The sequence below is a fragment of the Dromiciops gliroides genome, chromosome 1 (genome assembly GCF_019393635.1).
Source record: "Dromiciops gliroides isolate mDroGli1 chromosome 1, mDroGli1.pri, whole genome shotgun sequence".
NCBI lineage: Eukaryota > Metazoa > Chordata > Mammalia > Microbiotheria > Microbiotheriidae > Dromiciops > Dromiciops gliroides.
Genome location: NC_057861.1, coordinates 314,639,020 through 314,663,606, shown reverse-complemented (window position 1 = coordinate 314,663,606; position 24,587 = coordinate 314,639,020). Strand labels below are relative to the sequence as shown.

General features: G+C 40.2%; 1 protein-coding gene across 1 annotated transcript in view; it reads right to left on the bottom strand.

Annotated features, from left to right (window-relative positions):
* MYO5B (myosin VB) overlaps nucleotides 1-22,165 on the bottom strand; it is a 577,307-nt gene extending 555,142 nt beyond the window's left edge. The window contains 1 exon segment of the mRNA XM_043977928.1: nucleotides 21,706-22,165. Coding sequence (XP_043833863.1) covers nucleotides 21,706-21,732 — 27 coding nt within the window. The 5' untranslated portion in view covers nucleotides 21,733-22,165.
* Nucleotides 22,166-24,587: the final 2,422 nt, after the last annotated feature.

Below are 24,587 nucleotides of genomic sequence, written 5' to 3'. Positions count from 1 at the left end.
TCATTTTAATTTTTTTCTAATTCTGTTTTCCAATTTTGTCATAATGCTTCCCATTGGTATAATTTTCCTTTATAAAACTTTCAAAAAGTTTTTTTTCCGCCCAAGGCTTTTTTCTACATCCATTATTTTGTTTTCATCCTCACAATAATCTAAGAGGTAGCAGTTCGGAAAATTAATTCCATTGAGCTAAGAAAATTAAGTTACTTGCCCATGGTCATACTATGGCAGAAAACAGAACTAAAACCCAGAGTCATTCATTCAATAAATATATTGAACACTCCTTATGGGCAGAGCCTGTGCTAGACATGGCAGAGCTATCAATTTTAAATAATACTCAACCAATCCCTGCCCTCCTCATGCTTACAGTCTAACATGGTATTGAGACACATACACAGACAATTAAAATATACATTACCTAAAGGCATCCAAAGGCAGCAAAAAGAGGGGAGACAGTCTTTCAGACAAGCTTAAGCCTGATCCCCATCTGTACCGATTATTATTAATGGCACAATCAAACCTTAACGTCCCTCCCTCCTCTAAAATGAGAATTGATAATTATTCACATAGTGAGTAGTTGTGATGAGAATCAAAGGGATCAGGGCAGAAATTAATTTATAGAACCCACTGAGAAGAGGGAGTTGTAAACTGCTGTTTACACCACTTTTCAGTATTGCTTCATATTTGTGCCTAGAGTAAAAGGGATACATTCACCCAACATAGTTTCTTCTTTAGGGTACAAGTCTTTTTGCATTCCTTTCCTTAGCAGAGGTAGGTAGATGGTGAAGTAGATCTAGCCATGGATCTTCAGTCAGGAAGACCCAAGTTTAAATCCAGCCTCAGACCCTAACCATGTGACCCTGGACAGGTCACTTAACCTCTTTCTGCCTCAGTCTTCTCATCTGTAAAATAGAAATAATAATAGCACTGACTCCCACGGTTGTTGTAAGGACCAAATAAGATTCTTAAAATATACTTATTTCCTTCCTTTCTTTCTCAGCCAAGTTTCTGTCAGTGTCTCCAGAAACTGAATACAAATCAAATGCAGATTTGGAATAAATGAATTCTATCTATTGTGCATTCTTGGGCATAAAAGCATGGTACTTCAGAGTTCAGAAATCACCTAGTCCAACCTCCCTTCATTTTATAGTTGATGAAATTGAGGCCCATAATGTCAAGGTGCCTTCCCTGAGGCCACATAAGGTAGTAAGTGGCAGACCTTGGACCAGAACCTATTTTTCCTGTCTGCCAATTTAGAAGCACATTTCACCATGCTACCCTGCCTTTTTTGGGGGGGGGGGCAGGGCAATGGGGTTTAAGTGACTTGCCCAGGGTCACACAGCCAGCAAATGTCAAGTGTCTGAGACCAGACCTGAACCCAGGTACTCCTGAATCCAGGGCCAGTGCTCCATCCACTGTGTCACCCAGCTACTTTGCTTTTAATGGGAGATAAAGACAGAAGGGTTCCTCATTCAAAAGTCATATTTAAAACTTGACTCGAAATAAGTTTTAGCAACAACCTTTCCTCCCTGTGCCCATCTTGTAAGAGAAATATGTAATAAACAATTTCCTTGTCTATTCCACTGTTCTGCATATATTGATGTAGAGTATATTGATGTAGAGTAGAAAGACAACCTGAGCCCGAGTCTCAGATTGGCCAGTATCACTGTGAGCAAGTTGCTTAGGCAACAGAATGAGTTATCAATAGACGAAAAATCTCATCTCTTGGGTTAGATCAATATAATTTTTTGTTTTTGTTTTTTGTTTTTTTTTGGTGAGGCAATTGGGGTTAAGTGACTTGCCCAGAGTCACACAGCTAGTAAGTGTCAAGTGTCTGAGGCTGGATTTGAACTCAGGTCCTCCTGAATCCAGGGCCAGTGCTCTATCCACTGTGCCACCTAGCTGCCCCGATCAATATAATTTTTAATCAATTTTAAACACAGAAAAGCCCTGTAATAGTGGACCTCAACATGCAATGGATTTTGGTTGCATTAAGGGGCAGATTACAACCCCCTAACACAGAAGGTCCTAGAAAGCAGATGTGAACCTACAGTGCTGCACTGCAGGATTGGGAACTGGGTTCTAACACATTTGCCCAGAGTAAGTTCCTGGTTATACCCTTTGCTGAGAAAACAACATTCAGGAGAGGTAGCTCAGACTGAATGAAACAATACTGCCTTGACACAAAGAGAAAACAGTGGCAATAGTCATGTAATATACATTAAAATAATTATCCAAGTATAACATATGTCATTTAATCCTCTTCAAAGTAATTTGACCTATGTTTAATTAGATCCTCAACCACCCACATGAGATAGGAATGGTAAGCATCATCCTCATGTTATAAAATAGAATTAAGTGACTTAGACCACAACTTCAGTGCTGTAAGGAACTTGAGCTGGCTGGTTCAATCCCCTTCAAAAGAAGAAATTAAGTCCCAGGAATGTTATTGATTTAGTGCCACCTAACTACTTGGTGTCAGATGTGGTACTAACTCATGCCTTCTAATTCCAAAGTTTGTGCACTAACACACCAGAGTCTCTCCCAATACTGTTTAATATAATACAGCAATCAATGTTCATTTAATGTTTCCAGAACTTAAAGTATAAGAAGATGTACAAATCATAGAACCAGGAATTACAAAAATTGATACTGATATCACAGGTACCAGGGACACAAATAAGCATCAAAATCTTGAAAGAACCATTGGTTAAGTTTTACAGAAGAAAGTTGTGCTCTTTCTGCATAGTAACTGATGGGACACTAAAGGAAATGCTAGAGACAGGAGTTAAGAGACATAGAGTCCTGCCTTTGCCATTCAGAGAAATCATTAAAAAACAGCTTTGGGCAGCTAGGTGGAGCAGTGGATAAAGCACCAGCCCTGGATTCAGGAGGACCTGAGTTCAAATCCAACCTCAGACACTTGAAACTAGCTGTGTGACCCTGGCTGGGCAAGTCACTTAACCCTCATTGCCCCACAAAAAAAACCGGCAACAACAATAACAAAAAAAAAAACCAGCTTTGGACTACAGTTGGCTTCTCTATCAGATGGAAACATCACTACCTGTTCTACACAGCTCAGCAAGATGTTATGAAGAGACTACATAACAAGAATGTGAAAGAATTCTGAACAAAATATAAAGTCCTATCCAAATAATGGATAATAATTATTATAAAGTCAAAACATAATAGAGACAAAGAAGAAAGGTGGGGAAATGTCTGTCTGTCTGTCTCTCTCTCTTTCTCTCTCTCAAAAAGAAAAACTTCCTCTGAAACATGAGCCATATTGTTTCCCAAAAAGCATCCTCTTCTTTCCTATACACAAGCCCCTAGGGGTGAGGGGGAGGGGGAATTAAACTGTTCAACATTTACAAGCATGCAGAGTTATATTTTTAGCACTTAATTCTTCCCTCTGATTCCACATGTCACATATTTAGGGAGTTACTGAGCTGCAGAATTACAGCCAGCCTCAGAAAGTACCTTAATTAAAAACATCAATGGCTTTACTCTTAGAAGTTGCCAATAGTAAGCATACAGTATCAAATGATCAGAGGAAGAAGGGAAAGAGAGAGGAGAGAAAAGAAGAGATGGGAAGGGGAGAATAGAGAGGGAAGGAGGAGAAAGTCAGAATCAGAGACAGAGTACAATCTGGAAGCAAGGATATTTAGGCCTTTTCCAGCATCTAGCTCACTGTCTCACACAGAGTTCACAATCAAATTTTTGATGAATAATTAATTACCTGCCCAACCAGTTGCTTAACCTTGGGCACAATCACTTTACCACCTCAATGAGGTAAGGGGAAGTAATGTCTTTTTTTCTTCTAGGGAAGGTCCACAGGAGGCTGATGACAGCTATGGAGACATTCTTTCTACCCAGTCTATGTACATTTTCCGCTCTCCCCCTCAAAGTTTCCTTTCTCTCTTTTCTTTTAGGTGTTTTAGTTTTTCATCTATTCTCTTTTCCTTGTCTACAATTAAGGGGTGCTGGTTCCAGGACTGATGAAGAGAGGATTCTTATTCAGGCATAGACTGAAGCAGGTGGCCTTGAGGTCCTTTTTTGTTTGTTTTTTTAGTGGGGCAATGAGGGTTAAGTGACTTGCCCAGGGTCACACAGCTAGTAAGTGTCAAGTGGCTGAGGCTGGATTTGAACTCAGGTCCTCCTGAATTCAGGGCCAGTGCTCTATCCACTGCACCACCTAGCTGCCCCTGAGGTCCTTTTTAACTCTGAAGTTCTATGGTCCTCCTCTAGGGAACCTCTACTGTTGGCCTGCTTCATATTTATATGAGTAATCTTGGTGTTAATCAGTCTAACCCTATTCAGTTTTGGCTGTAAGAATATGGCACTCCTGCTAGTGTCTGCTGTGATGTTTTCAGATAGATTTCACATATCTCACTGGACTGTCACCCTAATTGTAAAGGAGGGAAGGAATTATCCTCATATTACAGGCAGGTAAAAGTGACTTGCCCAAGGTCATACCATCAATGACAGAGGGGAAGCCAGAACCCAGGTCTTTCTGACAATGGACATAAAACTGTATATGAATCATGGTCTGGCCATGTGACTGGTATTTATTCAGCTAAAAGACATTCTATGTGTCTATCTCATGTTCATCTCTGTTGCCCTCTTCTCCCTCCCCCTATTCATTTTGTCTCAATATGTTTCCCTCTCCCTGCCCATGAATTAAAGTACATGTAATATGCATTAACTTCAGTTTTATTGTCCCTGTTCTTAACTGTAGAATCATATTAAACAATTCAGAGATCCAAACATTTATTAAGCCTCAACTATGGGTCAGGTACTGTGCTAGAATCTGGATATACAAACACAAAAATGAAATCACTCCCTGCCTTCAAAGAGTACCTGCTCTACCTCAGAGGGCAACAATATATATACAAATAGCTAGTTATATCCAAAGTGCTTTTTTGGTGGGGGGAGGGGCTGGACAAGCATTTATTAAGTGCCTACTAAGACTTTTACAAAAAAAAAAAGAGAAGAAATGAGTGTATAGGTGGAAAGATCAAAAAAAGCCTCATTCTCTTAGAGAGAAAGAAAGAGAGACAGAGATTCTAAATTAAGTTGCTTTTTGTTTAGCTCCTTGATTTATTTCTCTTTATTATTTGGCCTCAGAATGAAAAAGGTTCCCCAGATCTTGCAGCCTAAAACTTGATTGTAAGGTTTAGGGGAGGGAAATGCTTTGCAAAGCTTAAATTGCTATATAAATGTGTTTTATTTTTCTCATTTATTCTGTTTTTTTTTTCAATTAGAGGCACTGAATTCCTAACTATACTTCCCTTCCTCTAAGAGATATCTTTTTCACTTCTAAAAGTCTATCCCAACACATGGTCATATATCTTCTGCTTGACAGTGATGAGGAACTGTCCATTACTAGACACCTTCTAATGTTGAAAATTTATATATTTATATATTTATTTATTTTTGGTGAGGCAATTGGGGTTAAGTGACTTGCCCAGGGTCACACAGCTAGTAAGTGTTAAGTGTCTGAGGCCGGGTTTGAACTCAAGGTCCTCCTGACTCCAGGGTCAGTTCTCTATCCACTGCGCTACCTAGCTGCCCCTATATATTTAGTTACAATCTGTTTGCCTGTAACCCAGTTCTAGTGCTACACTACAGAAATTCTACAGCCCACAAATTAACAGACCTCCAAAATGAAGAGAGCCATCCAATCTATTCTAAGCCTCTCATTTTCAGGTTAAGCATCCTCACTGCCTTCAATAGTTCCTTGTAATCCATGGTTTTCGGTGTTGCTTTAGAAGAAGATTAGAAGTTAAGTTTTAAAAGGCCAAGGTCTCTCACTGCATCTATATCGATCTCCAGTCATCCTGATATATATATTGTCACTGGACCCAGATGGCTCCAGGGGAAAAAGTTAGACTGGTGACTTTGCACAACCCTGCCTCACTTCAATTCAGTGCAAGTCATGACATCACCTCCTGATGTCTTCCAGAATGGAGGACAAACAACAGAAGTTAAATTTACTACTATTTAAATATATTTGATTATCTCCATAACAACTGATGGTACAGTGTTTTGGAGCCAATCTTTAAATAACTGCTTTCAGTGGCAGATTCAGATCACCAGTTTTAAATGAAAATTTGCAGGGCTAGCCCTGCCACTCTTACATGGAGCCTATAATTTTAAATAAATAACCAAGGGCAAAGGACTGGGAGTCAAGAGATCTGGGTTCTGCTTCCAGATTAATCACTTACCAAGTGTGTGATTCTGGGCCAATCACTTTAGCTCTCTAAGCTTCAGTTTCATTATCCAGAGGATCATAAAACACGGTCCCTCCCAACTCTATAATGCTATGAAAGCTATGGACAGTCTCCTCTGACCTTGCCCCATTTTGTCAGTATCCTTCTTAAAACACATTGTCCACATCTGAACACAGTACCCCAAATTTGCTAGTGCTTCATTGCATGTTGCTATTTTCATAGCTCAGGGAAGTTTCTGAAAGCTACTCATTTTCTTCTCTCCTGTCACCCCACTATGCTACTAGCTATGCTATCTATGCATCTCACCATGGCCTAACAAACCTCAAAATGACCCCAAATGGACTAAATAAGTCTCCAAAGAATGAATTTTGGTTGAAATCCCATTAAAAAACCTGACTCTTGCAAATCCTTGGTCCTGATTTTTTTTTAAGTATGAGAGGAGGTTAATGTGATGGCAATCTGACTACAGTTCATAAAATCAATACTGCGATCCGCTCTAAAAGCTGCACAGATTTAAACAACTAAATTTTTTTAGCCTAAAAGACAGTTGTACTCATTTATTGCTGTCATTTATCATTCCAAAGGAAGAAGTTACTGGGCTTCCTATCAGATGCTCCCTGATGCTGCGGAGTGAGTGAGCAGTGGACCAGTTTCTTGCTGTGTGACCCTAGGCAAGCTACTTCAGCTCTGAACCTCATTTACCTGTCTGTAGCACAAGGATAACTAACTGCATACTATCTACTTGAGAAGGCTATAGTGGAAGAAAATACTGTTAAACTTAAAGCATTATAGAAGTGTAGGCTATTATCAAAATTATGTCACCTACATAGATGTTCAAACTATACATCTCATCCATCAATCTGTCACTAAATGTTTATTAAGCACCTTCTATGCTGGTCCTGAAGTCAGGAAGACTCATCTTCCTGATATCAAACCTGGCCTTGGGCAGTTACTAGCTGTCTGACCCTGGGCAAGCGACTTAACCCTGTTGGCCTCTGTTACTCAACTGTAAAATGAGCTAGAGAAGGAAATGGCAAATCATTTCAGTATATCTGCCAAGAGGACCCCAAATGGTATCCTGAAGAGTTGGACTCAACTGAAACACAACTTAACAAAAATATGTCAGGCACTGTGCTAAGGGGATACAGGAAAAGGCAAAAAACAGTCCCTCCCCTCAAGGAGTTTATAATCTAATGGAAAATATAGCAGCACATATATTTAAACCGACAATATGATTGGACAGTTTGGGTCCAGAATTAAACCAGGCAAAGAGAGAGGAGGGCTGGATTATATTCAGGAAACTCTTTTGTTGTTGTTCAGTTATTTTCAATCATGTCTAACTCTTTGTGACCCACTTGGGATTTTCTTGGCAAAGATACTCAAGTGACTTGCCATTTCCTTCTCCAACTCATTTTACAGGCGTGGAAAGTGACACAGAGAAGGTTAAGTGACTTGACCAAGGTCGCCGGGCTAGTAAGTGTCTGAGGTTTTATTTGAATTCAGGAAGCTGAGTCTTCCTAAATCCAGGCATGGTATTCTATGCACTGTACCACTTATCTGCCAAAACTTGAGAACTCTTTTAATGACTTCAAACTTCTCCCAGAACCAAACAAACCCCCCCACACCATATTTTTATACCAATATTCATTCTACTGGCATTGTTATATGATAAAGTCATATTATACTACCCTTTCCCAAGAATAAAAAATTACTATCACTCAAGGGACAATGGGAAAATACATGGTGAGTGTAAGCAATTTATTGCATATGATAAATTAAAAACTTTCAGGAAGAATTGGGAGAGAGGATGGAATAAAGGAAATCTATAATTAAAAAAAAGAAGAGGGGCAGCTAGGTGGCGCAGTGGATAGAGCACCAGCCCTGGAATCAGGAGTACCTGATTCAAATCCAGCCTCAGACACTTAACACTTACTATCTGTGTGACCCTGGGCAAGTCACTTAACCCCAATTGCCTCACTAAAAAAAAAAAAAAAAAGAGTTAGGCATCAAGGAATAACAAGCACACAGTCCATTTAATTCACTAGCAGTCTCTTTTCATAAAGAGGAATGGGAAAAGGACCTTAGTACATTGGGTAAACCCTTTTTGACAAATTCATGGGAAAAAATGGACAAGAGGAACACAGAATAGGCAGCCATGGATGGTGGCAACCTGAATTGTTGAAAGGAATATTCACATCAATGAAATCAAAGAACATAATTATGAGTTATGTTTCAAGTGGTCACATCTCGAAGTCAGCTAGACCCTTACAAGCAGCATCCAACAATATATGGGAGATTTACATTTTGGCCTTATCTTCTCAGGATTTTTTAAGGGAAGTCATGATGATGCCATGGCAAGGGAAGAATATGTTTAGAAAAATAAAAATAAAGATATACATTAAAATTTAAGGAGGTAGAATAATTATAACTAAACCAGCTCTTAAAATCCTCTGTGTGACACAGTTGTCAAAAACAAAGTCAACAAGAAATAGTACCAAGACAGAATAGGATAAGCTAGGCTAATCTTTGTCTAATTGGAACATTGGGCCAGCTTACAAAACAGTTACCTCGGGGCAGTTAGATGGGGCAGTGGTTAAAGCACTGGCCCTGGATTCAGGAGTACCTGAGTTCGTATCCGGCCTCAGACACTTGACACTTACTAGCTGTGTGACCCTGGGCAAGTCACTTAACCCCCATTGCCTGCAAAAAAAAAAAAAAAAAAAAAAAACCCAAAACAAAAACAAAACAGTTACCTCTAATCTTAGATTAAGGAATCTCTAGGAGGAAAAAAAGGCCAAGTGGATTGTTTAACTTTTGAAAAGCTTCATATAAAGCAAAACTAAATAAAATAAAATAATGTTTTGGATACATTTTAGGAATTTGCTATTCTAAGGAACTCTACAATAAATTTTTAGAGCAAAGGGTGCTCTGATAAGGTGAATAATGCTCTAATTGATCTCTTTTGTAGGTCCTGGCTTTATATATTAAGTTTCTCATTCTCATTTTTGTCCATTTAAAATGCTGACAATATTGACACAGTCATTGTGATACTCATTAGCTAGAAAATTAACAAGATTTATCTGACCATTATAGTGGTTCTAAGGATAAAATGGCATCTTACTATGCTAAATATCCTAGACAGTCACCACCAAAAATGTAGTGACCACCCAATCAATCAATAAACATTTATTAAGCACCTACTACATTTCAGGCATTGTGCTAAGCATCTGATGTGAGCTTAGGAGTCTGTGAAAGGAAACCCTCAAGGTTAGGGAGCATGAGCCTTTCTGGGGAGTGTGGGTTCTAAGGAATCTTTGTTACAAAAATGGGAAGCCCTGAGTTGAAACATTCACTATTGAATATTGCTGAACACCACTAAAATGATCACAAAGATAGCCAGATGTGGATTCTGAAGCAGAATTACACTTCGCTCCCTTCTATGTCATATGCTACAAGAAATTTAAAAAAACAAAACAAAACCTGGGACGTTAAAGTTTCCTTCTGCACATGTCCAAACATTAACCACCCTTTACAACTGTATAATTAATGCCATAAATGACTTAACCGTTGGTGTGTCAACCTAAAAACCAAGGAAAACCTTAAGCATAGTGGTTAGCTTTCCAGACAAAGGCTAACAACCACCACCACAACAATAATAGCTAATGTTTAGCTAGTGCTTACTATGTGCCAGGTACTTTGCTAAACACTTTAGAAATATTCTCATTTGATCTTCACAACACTTGGAAGCAGGTGGTGTTATTATCACCATGTTATAGATGAAAAAACAAGTAAATAGAGGTTAAGGGGCTTGTCCAGGGTCACACACAGCTAGTAAATGTCTGAGGTCAAGTTTGAACTCAGGTGCTCCTGACTTGACTCCAGGCTCAATGGTCTATCCACTGTGTCACTTAGCATTTTATAAACCTTAAGGTGCTACATAAATGTTATTATTATATCAGCCATATGGCAAGATTTTGTGTGTGTGTGTGTGTGTGTGTGTGTGTGTGTGTGTGTGTTAACTAGTATACCCTTAGTAAATATGAGCAACTGGGAAGAAGCTAGAGTCCAAGTAGCTCACTGAGTACCAAGCAGCTATATAAATTATAGCCTCTAATTGACTGTTTCAAAACTTTTTGAATAGTTCCTTATTGCCACACACTATAATTGTACAGGTGGTTTTAGTTTCCTAAATTGGCTTATATAGTAGTAGGGATAGGAGCGATATCCTTGGCATCTTTCTCTAAGTCAAAATTCTTCAAGAGGTTTAGTTTGGGGCAACCTCTAATAAGATATTGTGAAACAAAGACAGTCTGATATGCAAAGTTTTCTTTCAAGCTGCGTAGGAGATTTCCAGGAATATTAACAGCATTTTCAACTAAAGCTAGATCACTAGAGGTGAAGGTACAGGAGACAAGGAAGAGAGCAGAGGAAACAAGAGACAAGGTAAAGGAGCTAAGAGAATACTTTCAGAAGAAATAGACAAGATGGAGTAATGTCTTAAAAGTTTCCAATGGACCATTTAAAATGGTGATTGTCAAAGACTAGAGCTGAGCACCAGGGATGAGGACTTTCAAGAAAGTAATCTGATTCAGGAAATTGAATACTGGAAAGAAGAAGTGAGGGAGGGAGGGGAAAAGGAATAGAGGGAGGAAAGAAGGAAGAAAGGGAGGTTGGGGAAGAGGATGGAAGGAAGGGAGGGAGGAAAGGAAAGTGAGAACAAGCATTTACTAAGCCCCAACTATGTGTCAGGAACCGTGCTAAGGACTTCAGAAATATTATCTCATATAATACTCACAACAACCCTGGAAAATAGGTGTTATCATTATCCTCATTTTATAATTGAGGAAACTGATAAAAACAGAAGTAAGTGACTTACCCAGGGTCACACAAATAGTGTCTGAAGCCAAATTTGAATTCAGGTCATCCTGATTCCAGACCCAGCACTCTATCCACTATACCACAGTTAAATCCAAATAGAGTCATAATACATCCTCAATCCTCGAGTTGAGTCAAAATAGTAAAAGTAGAAGGGTTTAGGTTATGTGCTTCAAAAGGTTCCTTAGATTCACCTCTCATCACAAGGGGATTGAATTTTATCACATAGGGTCAGACTGGGAGACAGAGAGAAATGAAAATCAGATTGTCTTCACCAGGGACCTGTACTTGGGCAGCCAGATTCTAAGAGCAGAAAACAGGGGTCAAAACCAGAATCCCCACAGCTGGAAGCCAAACCAAGGCATTAGAAAATACCAAGTTACAGGAACAGATAAGGGAAAATATTGTGAAATTATATAGGTGGGATCATGAGTAGTCTAACCAGCAACATTTTAATCAGTACTAAACATCCTAGGGTGACTACTTTGGAGATGACAATATGCATTTGGATACATGTTCAAGTACATGTAAACAAGTACATGTACAAGTACAGTAACACTGTTTGGTTGTTCAATGGTTTCAGTCACATCCAACTCTTTCTCCCCGCTTTTGGGGTTTTCTTGGCAAAGATACAGGGATGGTTTCCCATCTCCCTCTTCAGCCCATTTTGCAAATGAAAAAACTAAGGCAAGCAGGTGAAGTGACTTGTCTGGGGTCACAACTAGTATCTGAGGTTAGATTTGAACTCAAAGAGGAGTTTTCCAGGCATCTATCCATTGTGCCAATATCATCTTTATATGATTATATGTGTATCATCTTTACCTACCTGTATATTCCCAAGTATGGACCCCAAAATGATAGTTGAAACCATAGTAATCATATAGGGAAGCACTTAGTTTTCTGTAGGAATCAAGTATTTTATTTATCTTACAGATAAACATAAGTCCTCATTAGGGGTGTTAGCACATCAAAAAAAAATAAGCAAAAAACAATAGGGAAACTGGAAAGAAGCAATTTATACCACTTTTATGTGCTAATACCCCGTAATGTTTATTTATCTAATAAACCCTTAGTTTGCAGAAAGAAGTCAGAACAAAAGTCTGAGCACATGATTCTTCCCTCCCTTCATTTAGCTGAGTCATGATGTGGAATTGAAGGGAATCAGGGAGTGAGCATCAGTTGAAAACTACTTACTAGAAGCCCTAAAGGTCCTCAGACTAGCTTCACTCTCTCACAGCATTCCTGCTGATTCGGGTATCCTCTGAGGCAGATCCTAGAGATCAGCTGGGTAAAGGTCATAAGAAAACTGCCCCTTCTGGCCATGTGGAGGTAACTTCCAGAAAATCCCATTTTAGAAGTCCTCTGAGCTGATTCTTTCTCTCTAGTATTATTCCCAAGTCTCATCGTGGCATGGAGGTAACTGGATTCATTGAACCTATACTAGAGAAGCACAAGTTTGGGCAAGATGGGCCAAGCTGGAAAGCTTCAGGTCCAGTGAAAGACTGTCTCATCTCTCTAAGGGGTCAGCTCTGGTTAAGTTTTGTGAGGATAATTACCAGGTTCAATAGGCTAGTGATGAGTGCTCGTGTGATAGTACTAAGGAATAAAGGGATTGTAACATGCTGCAGTGGGGCAGGTAAGTGTCAAAAAGGATAGAGTGCCAGCCCTGGAGTCAAGAAGACTCATCTTCTTGAGTTCAAATCCAGCCTCAGACAATTACTAGCTGTGTGACCCTGGGCAAGTCACTTCACTCTCTTTTGCCTCAGTTTCCTCATCTGTAAAAGGAACTAGAGAAGGAAATGGCAAGCCACTCAAGTATCTTTGCCAAGAAAGCCCCAAATGGGGCCAAGACTGAAGAACAACAAACATGCTTCAGGGGAGGAAGGACTCCCAATAGCAAAACCACAGAACACTGAGTACTGAAGGAGAAGTGCATAAGGAAAAGTATATAGCGATATTATTGCTAATACAAATGTTCTGCATCGAGCAAAGGTAGAAGGCATTCCGGTTAAGTCAGATATCACATGTATGAGAAATATTAAATATTCAAGAAGGATTGAGACATTCATATTAGTTTTTACAGCTATGAATTATAAACCAATGTTACTTTGCTGTTGTTCCAAAGTCACACCTAATGCTCAGCCTTCAGGCACAGTTATAAAAAAGAAAAATAACATTTAATTATCTCCTAACAGGGGACTCTATTTACCACACATTCAGACAAATGCCAGAGGAAACTGATGAACTTTCCATCGGGCACCTTAAACCAAAAATGTTGCCAGATGAACTAGAAGAAAATGTTATTGGAGGCAGTACCACACCTCAAAGCCTTTAGATTTGGAGGCCACTAACTTGCAAGAAGGGATTCAGATAGAACAGCCTTGCAGATAAACCCAGTAGATTCCCATTTTATCTAAACAAAAGAAAGGGAGAGTAATAACACCAATAAATCAAACTGGCAGATAGTCCCCCAAATACCTATATTTACCTTTGTAAGCCATATGGGTTCTCTCTAATTATAACCTAAGAAGAATATAAACTAATTTGCATTGCCTGAGTACAACTTTTGGACAGTAGAAGTAATGCCAGACAGCAATTGAAAGCCATGCCAGGATTTCAAATCTACAAACTGGATAACAGAGATGACTACATAATTTAGAAGCTTATATTCATCTTTTATTATGGGCAAATATTTCTATATAACCATAGTAAGCCATTTAAGGTCTCACTGTCCAGAAAATTTTCTAAAAAAAATTTTTTTTCAGTTACAATAAGATGGTAATTTATTTCGGGGCTGAGGAAGGGAAGGGAAACCAAGAGAAATCCTTGGACTTCTCATGGGGAGAGAGGCATGGCACAAAGCATGTGGCTCTGAGATACCAATCTCAAATTTTCTAAAAATTAAGTTGCCAGTTTCCACACTAGAAGTTTTCTATAACAACTAAATTACAAAACCAAAATATGTATGTACATATATATGAGGCAGCAGAGTATAGGGAATAGAAAGCCAGCCTCAGAACCAGGAATACCTGGGTTCAAGTCCCACTTCTCATGCACGGTGTTACTTTAGGCAAATCATTCAACCTCTCATTGAGTGACCAAGCAATGTTTAGTCTTTTAATTGAAGCAAAGGCACCGAGCTTCACTATTAGACCTACATGGATGAAACCACGGGTCTGGTGCCTTTTCTTTTCCCATTTATTAGACATACCACACTATAAAGTAAATGAAAATAGAAAAAAACAAAAACACAACTTTCCCCCCAAGTATCCATGTTTTACTTGTTTAAGCCTATGTAGAAATCTTTTTCTAGAACTGCTCTTAAGGCCAGTGGAACTAAAACATTTAGGACTTTTGAGGTGAAAGATTTCACCACTTGGATTACATGCAGAAGGCAGCCTGGGCCTCATCACTCTGTTTAAGATTCTGTGCAAGAGGGCTTTGAATTTTTATAATGGCAAAAGCTACCTCAGAAAAATCATTAAATATCTTTTTATGATATTCCTGATCACTCACTCTACTGAAAGCCTTCACAAACAAGAGAAGAGGCTGCTGGTGTCCATGGCCAACTGTTAGCATCTTTCAAAAAAGGGTAATAACAATTTACGAGCCAGTGAATAAATTTTAAGAGAGGCATTATAATCCATTGACTTGTAGCTCAAAAGTGTAAGCTTGATTATTCTCATTGGGGACAACCCTCAGAGTCAAATGAAAGGCAGTTTTTAACAGTATTAAACTGGACCAAGATAAGGACAACTTAGAACTGAATTTAAGCCTAAAGAAAGCATAAAGTACTTTTCTAGGAAGAGAGAGACTGCATCATTCAGAGCATTTAACTTAATCTTTATGGTTTTCACCTAGAGGCCATTTCTAATTTGCTGTCCATCGGAAGAGAAAGATGAAGTCTTAGTTGGGAATGCATTTTCTGTTATTTTTCTTGTAGTACTGTTTAGTTATACGAAGACCCAGGGGAAGTAACTGAGAGAGGGATGGAATTTTAACCCCATTTTCTTATTTCCAGGTCATTACATTTTTCTTTCTTTTATTTTTTATTACATTTCTAACTCTACCAAATATAATCATTTTATGAGAATGTCAAGTTATATATCCTACTGGGAAGGTCAAATTATATAAAATTAGACAATTATCCCCCAGACTATTGACAAGATTGCATTTTCATAATACATTTAAAAAGGTTTTTTAAATTATTTTTCAGGGTTTTGAAAAGAAATTCTTTTCTCTATAAAAGATACCATATTTTCCAGAGCTAATGCAAAGAATACATTTGCTGAGCTTTGCAGAAACAGCCCTGGGTTCTGAATGCTTTTTCAGTAGTACTGCTAACACACTCCTTTTCCCAAAATGTGGAATACTGAAAGGTTCAGTTTTTCTCCTTCCTATGTTCATTCAGTAATACTTAACACATTTGACTCCTGGCCTTCTTCCCCAAATCATTCAACCATCTCAACCATGATGGCAAACAAGTTTGAGCAGACAAACCCCATAGTAAATGCTTGCCTGGTCAGTCCTCAGCTTCAAAACATATTTTCCAGGAATACATGATATTGTAAAATCACAGGCAGCCTCTAGTTTCAAATTCAAAAAGGTTTATTTCACACTATCTTTCATGATCCTTATAATGATAAATACAGTATGATAGATCTCTAGAGACCATCAGCTTGACTTCCTACATCACAACCCATGCAGCTTGTGTGTGAGCATGCAGAGCAAAAGAATGAACAAATCTAGAGAGGGCAATAAACATGAAAGCCTTCTAAATGTTAAAAATTCCACTTGGAATTACCCCATAGAAGTTACCTGTCATAAGAAATATGCAACATTATAATATGCTCAGATTGCAATTTGACCTTGAGCTGCTAAACATCCCTTTAAAGGTCAGATCTCCTGCAGCTAATGAAATAAGATATTAGTAGCACATTAACAATTGGAAAATGTGGAAAGAGTCTTTAAGGAAACCAGCTGTTGAAATAACGGTTCTTAGAAGAGAAAATATGAGGGACTGTTGATATTCTACTCATTTCTATTCAGACCTTGGGCTTCAAATCTGTCATCACTCAACCAGCAAGAATGTATTTAGCATCTACTATACATTCATTCATTTATTCATCAAGCTTTTATTAAACTATAGTGGGTGAGAAGCCCTGTGCTAAGTAAGCACAAAGGGAGGCACATTTGGATAAAATGTCATTCTTGCCCTCTCATGGAGCCTAGTCTAGTTGGGGGATAAAGTACATAACTCTGGTGATAACTGCTTTGGGAAATTGTGGATCAAGTTCTGAGGAAGACATTCGTTACCAAGGGGTGGGAGAGCAGCATCTGAATTGATCTTTAAGGAATGGCATAAAGAATACTGTGGGAAAAGATATCCTGTCCCTCTATATGAAAGAGCTATATTCAGCCTCCAAGCAAGTTTGCATAATTTATATTTTCAAGTTAGAATATTTTCTGCAATCACCATGATCAAATGATGTTTACTATGCATCCACATGAACGATGCTCAGTGCTAGGTCCCGTACAAATCAAATTAATCTGATTCTATTTCACTAGGTGAGCTAGAAGCAAACAACTGACATTTGCTACATTTTTTTTTCACTTAAAGAAACCAAACCCAGCAGTTTCCCAACCTGTCTTTCATAAGACTGACTCACCTTGACCTCACCCTGAAAGCATCTAGCAGTTTATATTCCTCCTCCCTGCTCTGAAACACTTCTCTACCGAGAAGGCAATTTCTTCCAAGTTAACAAATCAAGCTTTTGGTCATCTTTATTTTTTGAGGAGGTGCATCTATGAATTGCACAGAGGCAATGATTGAATGTGTGGTAATGACTAAAAACTACTTCAAAAAGCACAAGAGATTAGAGGTGGCAGATGTGCCTCTTGTTTTAAATGAATAAATAAAGAATATAAAGAACAAAAAGAAAAAAAGAGAATAAAAGACAGGAAACCAGAGAGAGATGAAAGGTAGGGAGAGATAAGAATAGACAGAAGGAAAAAGGGCTGGCCCATGTAGGCAATATTTCATCTACAATATCAAACAGAAATGTAAGTTCCAAGTATTTGCTTTTGATAAGGGATGCTTAAACCTTCCAAACAAAATTTTGAAATGCTTCTCATACCAATCAAGAACATTTTCCAAGCATGTTCTAAAGAAATCAGTATTATCACTAAGGTGTTTCTTAACATTTCCATCAGGAAAGACTTTCAATCTTCTAATAAATCTCACATAGAAAACTGCCTTTGCAATTCTTTTGACGTCTACCAGATAATTTTTTCCATCATGCATAATACATTAAAGTTCGCATCAAGATCCAGTGTTGACCACATTAGAGAAGTCCATATTGTAAAGGAAAAATAAAATCGAACACTGGCTATTTTAACAAAATAATTGAAAAGAGCAACAACTGACATTTATATGTGACACTTTAAGGTTTCCAAAGCAGTTTTTTTAAACATCTCTGAAAGACAAGTATTACAAGTGCTCCTTACGAACTTTTTTTACAGATAAAGAAACTGAGGCACAGAAAAGCTGTTATTCATACAATTGAATCAGGATTTGAATACATACACTTTGCTAATTCCAAATAAAGAAACTACTTCTACAAGAAACTATACAAAATGAATCTGAATGAAAGTGCTAGCTATAAGATTATTCTGCACGTTATAAGATACAGAGAGATAGAGAGAATCCAACTAGGAAAGGGAAGATGGTAAGATAAAGAAGTAACCAAACAAGGTTATATATTATAAAAAGTGCAGGTACTTAACTCACCAAAGTGAATGACAATTTTTCTAGGGGCCATGGACCTAATACCCCAAATGAGAGGTCAGGACTCTAAGCACAGTAAATTTCAAAGTCAGAGCCACCAGTATTTACATAAAGTGTTATTGCCAAAAGCTGATTCAAAACTACTTAAAAATAAATAAGCAGGAAAACATTAACAGAATGTAGGCAAGGACAGGAAGGAGTCTCTCTATTAAATCTAATTATCACAAACTCTTGAACCAATAAAAATGCTTTTGAATGTCTTAGGCATGTTTTTCTTTTTCTTACTTTTTTCCTGATGATCATAATTTTATTGGATCCTTTAAAACTCATAAAAAGCATACTGAAACTTTACTGATTCTGACTATTGAAAATAAAATCTAAAATAATTTCTTCCTTTATACACTTTCAGGGTTGTATGTCTCAATAAGGAACTCCATCCATTTGAAATCCAGACTTTTCAAGTCAATGTCTCAAGTAATTAAAAGATTCTCTCAACCAGGCTGCAGCTTGTAGAACCACCAATTTATTGCTTTATCCTTAAGGCTTTTTAAAGTTTATAATAGAATAAACGTATGATCAATCAAGACACACTTATTAAGTACCTCCTACAGGCCAGGCACTTTTTCTAGGCAACCAGGATAAAGACAAAAAAAATGAATGAATGTGGCATTTATTAATTGACTACTAGATTCAAAGCACCCTGCTAATAGCTGGAGATACAAAAGTTATATAGTTCTTGATCTCAAAGAACTCACATTCTAGTGAGGAAGAAAATACATATGTAATTTCACAAAAATGAAATTATCCCTGGCCTAATAGATTAGTGTTTGACCTAGTCAAGAAAGATAATATGCACACACACGTAAGTGTATACAATATATATGTATGTATGTGTATATATGTTACAAAAGACACAAGATTATTGGGGGAGGGGAAGTAGACATTGCCCATTTGGGGGATCAGGAAAGACTTCATGTGTATTTGATCTGACCTCTGAAGGAAAGAGCCCAGAGATGGGGAGGGGGTGTTGAGGTGAAGGATAGACACTATATGCAGGACAGGGGAGGTGGAATGCCTTGTATGAGGTAAGAAGGGCAATTTAGTCGGATGGATGTGTGGGTAAAGAGGAGTACAATGTAATGAAGCTAGAACATAAATTAGTATCAAGTTGTACAGGGAGTAGGTGAGAGATGTTTCAGTTGAATGATTTGGTCAGAAGCCAGATTAACAAAGTTCTAAGAAAGGGGTGAGAAGAAAAGAAACAGAGGCAAGCAGTGTAGAAAGATTTTTTTTCTAGGAATCTAGCTGAGAGAAAGGTAGGAGGAAAACTTCAGAAGATAGAACATCTACTTAAATTTGTTTTTATTTTTTTAAGGATGAGAATGTGGGGTGTTTCCACAAGTGAGGAAAGGAATCAGTAGATAAGGAGGAATCAGATTCAGACTTCCGGGCTTTACACTGGCTGTTGTGCAGTATCCACCCACATCATATAATAATGTAGCTCATTTTGCTGCTACAAATTGTATCTTAGTTTTCGGTATTAACTGCACTTAGATTAGATTTTTGATAAAGGATACTTAAATCCTTACTTAAATTTACTGCGCTTAGTTTAGAAGATTTATTTCTTTAAATGAATAAGAAAAAAAACCCAAACAAACCCTAACACTATAATCCAGTCTGTGGTGTCTCACTATTATTCCCAGTGCAAGAGATTTCACTGTATCAGCAAAAGAATTGGACGCTACTGCTTTAAATCCCATTTAACTCCACCCCCTTTAAGGGTAAACCTGACAGTCAGTGTCTCTTTCAAACCTGGGAGCGGGGCCAGAGATATAACTAGCTGGCTCCTACAGTCGCCAAAAGATAGCCTGGTCCTTCTCTCTAACTCAGTTGGTGCCCCAGCCGACCCTAGAGTCTTCTCACTGAGCAAAGGCAGGAGGTTCGAGCCATGCCCCACCTGCTCAAACCCTAAAACTAGAAATAATTCTCATTCATCCTAGCCCTTTTTTTCCTCAGAAAGGAGAAAATGTAAAAGAAGAGGTTCTCCCACCCACGTGGGAGCCAGTTTCATCGGGAAAAGAGAAAGATTATTGGATGGCTACATATACTTTCCCACACTAACAGTGAGGCTCCTTCCCCTGACGATTTAACTTTTAAAAAATAATAATAAAAGATGTTGAGGAGGAGGATGAGGACGACTAGAAGGTTCTTTTCCTCCCATTCCCAGCCCATTTCTCCGTGGCTGCTTTATAAACTGTACAAGTGCCAGCACCCAAGTTTTAGGAACACGAACACACACACACACACACACACACACACACACACACACACACACACACACACACACACCCTCCAAATCCCGATGAGGCAGCGGAAGTAAGGGACGATCAACATTGCCAACTAAGAAAGAAAACGAATAGGGAAGAGAAAAGACTAGTACTTTAGTTGTGTTAAAAAAAAAAAAAGATCAACGTTACTCCTTAAAGGGCACCTGCCTCTGCGTTTGGACTTCAGAGCAAAGTTGGAATGGGTAAGCTTGGGCAGTTGAAGCCTTTTAGCGAGTGCTAGACGAAAGAGTTGTTAGCAGGTCCCTAACTTTGACAACAGCAACTTCATTGAAACTGGGTGTTTCAGCTCAGGGAATACGCCTGCTCGGACCTTCCCCATCCTGGGTTCTAACCTTCAGGGTGGGCCGAAATGGATTCGCCGGAACCTTTGATCCTTCTTGCAGATCCCCATCGACCCAGCTCAATATTCCCTCGTAACCTTCCCCCAAGTCAATATAACCAACCGCACACTTCCTCAAGAAAATTATAATGATTAAAATAAAAAATCCTCTCTCGGCTCTCCCACAATTTTTCAAACGGACCTTTTTCTCATAGCCTCATAATACCCGGCTCCAGCCTCTTCCTATCTCCCCGTTTTCCTCTCCCTTTCTGCCACGTTCCCCTTTGCCACTTTCCTACATCTCCCTTACCCCTCCTGAATTCCTGAAGATTAGTTTATGGGAAGAGAGATTTCTCTGAACGCAGGGGGAACCCGGCAGGATCAGCCCTGGGCTGGTCAGGGAGCCCCAAGCTGCAGTGCACCAGGGGTGGGTCTTGATAGGGGGAGGGGGCAGCAAACCGGCGAGCCCGAAACCAGGGGGGGGGGGGTGTGACAGCCCACGACGGAAGGAGTTTCGCCTTAGTAAGAAAACAAAACCAAGTGAGACAGCTCTAGCTACTGAGGCTAGAGGCAGGAGAGAGGTCCAGTGAATCGGTGGAAAAGCAAGAGGCAGAGGCCCGGGAGTTAGAATGAAAGGGAGGCTGCCAGAGACTGAATGAAGTCTGAGAGGGAAGTGGAAATATAGGAAAAGACCAGTGATGGACTAGGAAAGTATTAGAAGCTCTGCACCGACGGGACGGAGTTGGGCAGGTGAGAGAAGTCAGGCTAACGAGGGACGCGAGCAGAGAGGAACTTCGGAGCTAGCTTGCAAAAAAGCTGGCAGTACCGGGAGGGGCTGGAGGGACGAGACAGGTGTGGCGCTTCCCAAGTGGCAACAACCAAACTTTCTCCCCAGACGCGAAGTTAGGGCCAGTGGAATTGAAGCCGAGAGGTAGTTTCTTCCATGCCCACCACCTCACCCCCGAAGTAGGGGGCTGGGGAGAAGAAACCGTTCCTGACTACACACACCTCTCCAGCCCCGAGACTCGGTAACGCGCTCCAGATGTGCACCTTCGCCCTCTTCCCAGGCTTGTTTTCCCTGATTTTCCTCCCCGGCACAAACATCGCCTCCGGGACAGCCGAGTTACCTGGGGCGGCCTCACTCACCTGGCTGTAGAGCTCGGTGACTGACATGACTCGGCTGGCGCAGCAGACAAGCCCGGAGGCGCGTCTGGAAGCTCAGCCCTAGCTCCAGCGATCCGGCCCCTCTCCAGGGCAATCCCCGGCTCCCGGTGCGGCTCGCTGCCCCAGTGACTCTCACACCAGCAGCTGCCCGCCTGGCGCCATCTTCCTGCGCTTGCAGAGTTTTTCCTTCCTTCCTTTTTTTTTTTTTTAAATCTTCCCCACTTTGCCCTCCCTGTTCACTCGAGGCTCCGCTTCCTAGCTCCTCTCTCCTCTTGAGCGACCTTTACTCGGGCGGCAGCCCGGCTGGAGTTGGGACTAAGGCTGGGAGGAGCAGCAGCAGCGGAGACAGAGAAGGAGGGGGCGAGGGGAAGGAGGAGGAGAAGAAGGAGGAGGAGGAGGAGGTCGCCGAGCTCCGCCGCTCCCCGTTCAGGTATGGGGAGGAGGTGCTGGCGGGCGAGCGTCAGAGCCGGGCGCTCCGTGCGTCCCCTGCGCCTTCCGCGCGCTGCAGGTGCCCAGGGATCGGGCTGGGGGCGGGACGGCTCCTCCCACCTCGCGGCCGGTCTGAGAACGCAGTGGTCGCCACCCGGGGATCCTCTGCTCCGCTTTACTCTGCTCCGCACTGTGTGAGTCCTGGGGGGCGGGGGTAGAAGGCACGCGTGGAGTCAATCTCGGGCCGCCCCCTACTGGTCCTGAGGGCAAACACCGGCCGGACCTGGATAAAGACAGGTGCATCGTGTGTACACGCGCGCGCGCACACGCACACTCACATATACACGCACACACGCGCGCGCGCGCACACACACACACACAGAGTTGGCAACTCTGTTAGCTTTGGGTATCGCTCTCAGGGCAAAGCATACGAAAGAAAGTCAGAGAGTAAATGAAGAAAAAAAGGAAAGGGGTTAGGGGGAAATGCCAGTAAGTCTCCTAGAACCATTGGTGACACCAGGGTCATAACTTTCGGGTGTTGTTCGAGGAACACTACGGAGGCCAGTGACACTGGATTGGGAATAAGTGAAGGGGAATAAAATAAGAATAAAAAAGTAAGGGGGTTTCAAAAACAAAACTACTATTCAGAAATGGTAGATTTTAGGTTTGTAACCGTTTATTATTACGTCGATTTTGATACCTAGGATCCATTCATCTCCACTAAAATCAAAGGAACTCTGTACAGTAAAAATACTGTCACTGGTAAACCTGTAACAAATGCTGGGGAGACCTGTCTACCAATACCAGTATGAGGACAGAGATGATGGATAAATAGATTGAGGTGTGTTATGCAATAAGGACTTTCAATTTCTACAAAGCAGAATTCCAAATGAATAATTTATGCAGAAAAATGTACAGTTATTCTTCCTCAATCTATACATTTCCCCGGTTCCCACCCCTCCTCTCTCCCACTATGCTGATTTCCACCACATTTCCTTCTCCATTGCCAGTGGAGCTTGGCTGCCTTTAACAGCTTCAACCCCCTCACACCCCAAAGCAAATGTGTTAGAATGGCAAAAGCTCTATATTTGAATACAGAGAACTTAAATTTGAAAGTCTGGTCTTATATTTTCTAGCTGTATGACCTTGGACAACTCATTTCCTCTCTGCATTTTCTAAGGTTCATTCCAGCTCACACTGCTCTGATACTAAGTAGAATATGCTCCTAAATTTGACACAAAATTGTAAGCAGCTAGAGGTATAGCCTCTGGGATTGGGGCGGGGGGAGAGGAAAGGGAGAGATAAGGAAGGGAAGTTGGGGTGACAAAAACACAGTTTGAGTTCTTAGCTCAGAGTTAAGTATAATCACCATGATGTGAACACTACAGTCCTTGAATCAGTCAGGGTCCTGGACTCTCCAGGAAAGCTCCCAAGCTCATAGGGAAACCTCCTATGAAGAGATGTCTATTTTCTTCACTTTGCTGCAGAGTTTAAATCTGAAATGACACAAACTTCTGGTCACTGACTGTAATAAGGTAACATACCAGCAAGCATTTATTTAGTATCTGCTGCATGCTAGACACTTCTAAGCACTGAAATTTCCAAAAGAAGGCAAAAACAGTTCCTGCTCTCAAGGAATTCACTCTAAAGGGGAGACAATGTGCAAATAATGATGTACAAGCAAGATATAGATAGAATAAATACGAGATAATCCCAGGGGAAAAGCAGTAAGGGCCAAGGAAAGACTTCATATTTTAAAAAGTTGAGACCTAAAAGAAAAGAGAGAGAGTGAGAGAGAGACAGAGAGAGAAGAGAAGAGAAGAGAAGAGAAGAGAAGAGAAGAGAAGAGAAGAGAAGAGAAGAGAAGAGAAGAGAAGAGAAGAGAAGAGAAGAGAAGAGAAGAGAAGAGAAGAGAAGAGAAGAGAAGAGAATTCCCAGGCATGCGGAACAGCCAGTGAAAATACATGGAGTTGGGAGATGGATAGTATTGCAGGAGGAACAGTAAGGAGACCAGTGTCACTGGATTGGAAATATGTGGAGGGGAAGAAGGTAAGAAGACTGGAAAAGTAGGAGGGATTAAAAAGCCAAACACTGTTTTATATTTAATCTGGAGATAATGGGGAGCCATTGGAGTTTGTGGGTTAAAGCAGGGGTTCTTAAAAATTTTTCCACTCAATGCCTTTTCTTCTGAGAAATTTTTACACAACCCCAGGTATATAAGTATATAAAATAGGCATAGGTAACCTTTTACTGTTGCCAATCTTTTTGCAACCGCCACATTCAGTTACATGGCCCCAGAAGAGACCAAGACCCTCAATGTAAGAAGCTTTGGATTAGAGGGGCAATAGAACCATACCTGAGTTGTAGGAAGATAAATTTAACAGCTATGAGGAGGGTGGACTGGAATGGGGAGAAACTAAAGACCAGAAGGATAT